Source organism: Cibotium barometz, chromosome 57, assembly GCF_041138505.1.
Source record: "Cibotium barometz isolate CiBa-2024 chromosome 57, ASM4113850v1, whole genome shotgun sequence".
Lineage (NCBI taxonomy): Eukaryota > Viridiplantae > Streptophyta > Polypodiopsida > Cyatheales > Cibotiaceae > Cibotium > Cibotium barometz.
This window is the reverse complement of record NC_141102.1, coordinates 777,818-782,223: the sequence shown is the minus strand read 5'-3', so window position 1 is coordinate 782,223 and position 4,406 is coordinate 777,818. Positions and strand designations below refer to the sequence as shown.

General features: G+C 45.1%; 1 protein-coding gene across 2 annotated transcripts; it reads left to right on the top strand.

Annotated features, from left to right (window-relative positions):
• Positions 1-382: 382 nt before the first annotated feature.
• LOC147606295 (inositol-3-phosphate synthase) lies at positions 383-3,660 on the top strand. Of its 2 annotated transcripts, XM_086791799.1 has the most exons (10): positions 383-725; positions 825-893; positions 1,034-1,169; positions 1,285-1,532; positions 1,677-1,903; positions 2,018-2,133; positions 2,312-2,488; positions 2,812-3,000; positions 3,124-3,186; positions 3,289-3,660. In XM_086791799.1, the coding sequence occupies exons 1-10, from the start codon at positions 538-540 to the stop codon at positions 3,406-3,408; spliced, it is 1,533 nt and encodes a 510-aa protein (XP_086647925.1). In that variant the 5' UTR covers positions 383-537; the 3' UTR covers positions 3,409-3,660. The 2 variants fall into 2 exon arrangements, with proteins under 2 accessions (XP_086647925.1, XP_086647926.1); XM_086791800.1 differs by lacking the exons at positions 2,812-3,000; positions 3,124-3,186; positions 3,289-3,660 and adding an exon at positions 2,569-2,753.
• The last annotated feature ends 746 nt before the right edge of the window (positions 3,661-4,406 follow it).

Genomic DNA, 4,406 nt, shown 5'->3' with positions numbered 1-4,406 from the left:
CTATGATTTTTTCTGCATGAGAAGATCCATTCAGTAGGGGGGGTGATGAAAACAATGGCCATACTTGTTGATCTGGTGTAGTGGTTTTAGAGGAGACGCTCAAGAGAGTAGGGGAGAAAACCAATGAGTAATAGAAACTCAAACTTTGGTGTCGTGGTAGGGGAGAAAACCAATCAGTAATAGAAACTCAAACTTGAACCCAAACGGAACAGTTTGATTGAGCCTTTGTCCCAATCAGTAATAGAAACTCAAACTTGAACCCAAACGGAACAGTTTGATTGAGCCTTTGTCGCCTTGTCCCCCAAGCTCACGTGTCTCTTCTTTGGAATACTCTGGAGTATGGTGTGAAGCTACTTTAGAAAAAGTGCAGACAGACGAGGCTATAAATTGAGGGGCTGTGGGCGAAACAGAGCAGCTGCAGAGGTTCGCTAGCCACATTAGTTAGTGCAGAGTGCACATGCGAAGAGCTTAGCGTTTCTCCAACACAATTACATCTCGCTCTGCACTGCCCTGCGTAGAATTACCTGATTTGCCACCATGTTTGTTGAGCGCTTTCAAATCGAGAGCCCTAACGTTAGCTATTCACCCGATTGCATTCACTCAGTCTACCAATACCACACCACCGAGCTCACACACGAGCAGCGTGGAGGGCGTTATGAGTGGGTGGTGAAGCCCACTGCTGTGGAGTACGAGTTCAAGACCGATACCCGTGTTCCCAAGCTTGGGTATGTAGCATTAATTACCCCCATAATCTGTTTTGGACTTTCAAGCTAGCTATTAAGCTTAAACCTTCTAATTTCTTGTTGCGGAGTCTGATATTTTAGTGTGATGCTCGTGGGTTGGGGTGGAAACAACGGTTCCACTCTCACAGCAGGAGTGATTGCCAACAGAGAGTAAGCTCAAATATCTCGTTTTGCAGCTTGGTTTCTAGCAGCTAACTTGATTTAACTGTAGAGTAGAAAGTTCAGTGATGTAGTTATGGCGTAGCTGCTGTGACCTTCACAGTTCCTGATATATGTATATATTTCAACAGAGGCATATCTTGGGTCACCAAAGAGGGGGTGCAGCAAGCAAACTATTTTGGGTCTCTGACTCAGGCATCCACTTGTCGTATAGGCTCCTTCAATGGAGAAGAGATTTATGTTCCTTTTAAGAGCCTTCTGCCCATGGTAAGGGAGGTTACAGTTTCGCAATGTGGTCCTTTGCTTACAATGGTTCTAATGTCCTGAATATTTTGTACGCATAACGATGCTGGTCTGAAGCTAGGGTGCTGCATGATTGCAGGTGGATCCCAATGACATCGTGTTTGGTGGGTGGGACATCAATGGCATGAACTTGGCAGACGCCATGGCCCGAGCCAAGGTGTTGGAGATGGACTTGCAGAAGCAGCTGAGGCCCTACATGGAGGGGATGGTGCCCCTGCCGGGCATCTACGACCCGGACTTCATCGCTGCAAACCAAGGGGAGAGAGCCAACAACCTCATCAAGGGCACCAAGAAGGAGCAGGTGGCCAAGATCGTACAAGACATCAGGTAAGTGCACCTTGCAAGTAATTTGGGGGTTGATGATCGGCAAGAACTCGCTCTTTTTCTTGACTTGCTCTTTGCATTGAGATGCAATAACCTTATATAGTAGAAATTTGCGCACGCATGCTTACATATACACACACCTCCCAGGGAATTCAAGGCCAAAACCAAGGTGGACAAGGTGGTGGTGCTGTGGACTGCGAACACAGAGCGCTACAGCGATGTGATAACGGGACTTAACGACACCAAGGAGAGCCTGTTCAAGTCCCTGGATGCAGGGGAGCCCGAGATCTCCCCCTCCACCCTCTACGCAATCGCCTGCATTCAGGAGCAGGTCCCTTTCATCAACGGCAGCCCTCAGAATACCTTCGTCCCTGGTATTTTGATTAATCAGCCGGAAGCTGCCCAAATACATATTTTGATAATTACAAGATCTCAGGCTTTACTATAGATTATTATAGAAGATCCTATCGTGTTGATTGTTTTTGCAGGGCTTATCGACTACGCAATCTCTAACAACAGTCTCATTGGAGGAGATGATTTCAAAAGTGGGCAAACCAAAATAAAGTCTGTACTTGTGGACTTCTTAGTTGGTGCGGGCATTAAGGTAGAGATCCATCCTTAATTCTGGTCTTCTTAATGCAGGCAAATCAAATCATTAGATATACTGCAATGATGCAGGAATGAGCTAGGGGGTGGGAGCTAGTTTTGAGTAAGCTTAGTTTTGATGATGATGACGGATGGATGGATGATGTGATGATGCCTTCTTCTTAATGTTGATGTAGCCAACCTCCATCGTGAGCTACAACCACTTGGGCAACAACGACGGCATGAACTTGTCAGCCCCGCATACATTCAGGTCCAAGGAGATCTCCAAGAGCAATGTGGTGGATGACATGGTCTCCAGCAACGCCATCCTGTACAAGCCAGGCGAACACCCTGACCATGTGGTAGTCATCAAGGTAAGCTAGCTGTATGCGTAGCCCCATAAATTTAATTATTATTGCGTCTTGTCGGAAACGATTGTGTGACCGTTGGATAGGAACGACTAGTAGTAGCCGAGATGGAACCACATGTTGCCAGTGGCAGCAGCAGCAGAGGTGAGGTGTGCTTACATGCATCGCATCCCAGTTCGTCGATTCGAACCTCAGTTTTTGTGTGACTCTTGGATAAGAACGACTCATAGCAGCGGCGATGGCACATTCTGCCGAAAATGATTGTGAGAAATAGAAATAGCTCTCCTGTGTACTCTCATTATTTTTAGATTTTGTTTATTTTGTGGCAGTATGTACCCTATGTTGGAGACAGCAAGCGGGCCATGGACGAGTACACCTCCGAGATCTTCATGGGTGGGAGGAACACCATCGTGCTGCACAACACTTGCGAGGACTCGCTGCTGGCAGCCCCCCTTATCCTGGACCTGGTCCTCCTCGGAGAGCTGCTCACACGCATCCAGCTCAAAAAGCAGGGAGAGGTACACACATCGATCTCGATCATCTCCTTCTCGATGAAGCTCATGAGAGCAGCATCGCCCATTATTCAGCTAAGGCTTTGCTGATTTCTGGTTTGATTCTAATCCAATCTATTGGCCGCGCAGGACAAGTTCCAGTCCTTCCACCCTGTCGCAGTCCTTCTGAGCTACCTTACCAAGGCGCCCCTTGTAAGTGTGTTCTTCGTTCAAGCCCATGACGACGACGACACGCCTCTCTGGACGAGAGTTTTTACTCTGATGATTGATATGCTTTCATCGCTCGATTTTCAGGTTCCTCCGGGAGCGCCTGTCATCAACGCCCTCGCAAAGCAGAGAGCCATGCTGGAGAACATTCTGAGAGCTTGCATTGGACTGGCCCCTGAGAACAACATGCTGCTCGAATACAAGTAAGCGCTTGCTATATAAGAGCCCGAAGGCTTCACTGCAAACCTACCTTGTAAACGCTGACACCAAAGAAATGGTGCATCTAAGCTATGAGCTAACTTCATTATCCGTGTAATGAAAGCGTTAAACCAACCTTTTCGCCCAGTAAATTTTCATTACATACATAGTAATGAAAACTACATGGAGACCCAAAATACTTAGGAAAAGCTCTATTTTTTCCTCGTTTGCATTTTAACTACATATCATTGCCTACGTTGAATCTTCGTATTTCTTCTCTATCACAACTAAAATACAGCAAAAATTATGTACGAACGCAAATTTGTCACATGAAAATTGAGCTTTCCAAGGTCTTCTATCAATATTTGAACTAAATAATGATAATATTACAGCCTCTTCATAGTTAAGCCTTTAAAGGAAATTCAATTGTGAAAAACTGCTTTCTTCAAGGGTCTAGATGGAGGCCTTATGGTGCTTGAATTGAGATGAAACTTTCAAAAAAAGATGGCATGCACAATGGGAGGTACACCCTGAGACCATATCTTGCAGAACCATCCTCTTGAACCTTGTCTTCAGGCTAATTATTTGGTATTGATAGAGAGGAGTTTGCTAATTTACACAACGGTCACTTTGATGGGATTCCCCATAGCATTGTCTGCTAATACATGACGGTCATTTATGCATAAAACTTATCCTGGTTATATGCACAACTTTGATGGGATTCCACATAGCATTGTGTAGTATAAAGCGGAGTTTCATTTGGAGTCAAGAGCATTTTTATGATTTTGTGGGGTAATTTGCAATATAAAGCCATATATAAGGCCATCCATTCCATAAACCTAATATATTCAAACAAGAACAAACAAGAACAAGCCATATTCAATACATCTTAAAGAAGGGAAGTTAAACGGGCAAGTGGAAGATGTAGGCAGATATCATTGCACATCCCAACACTTTAGTACACTCACACTGAAGGAATACAAGGTCTGAAGAAAGTGAAGGTGAGA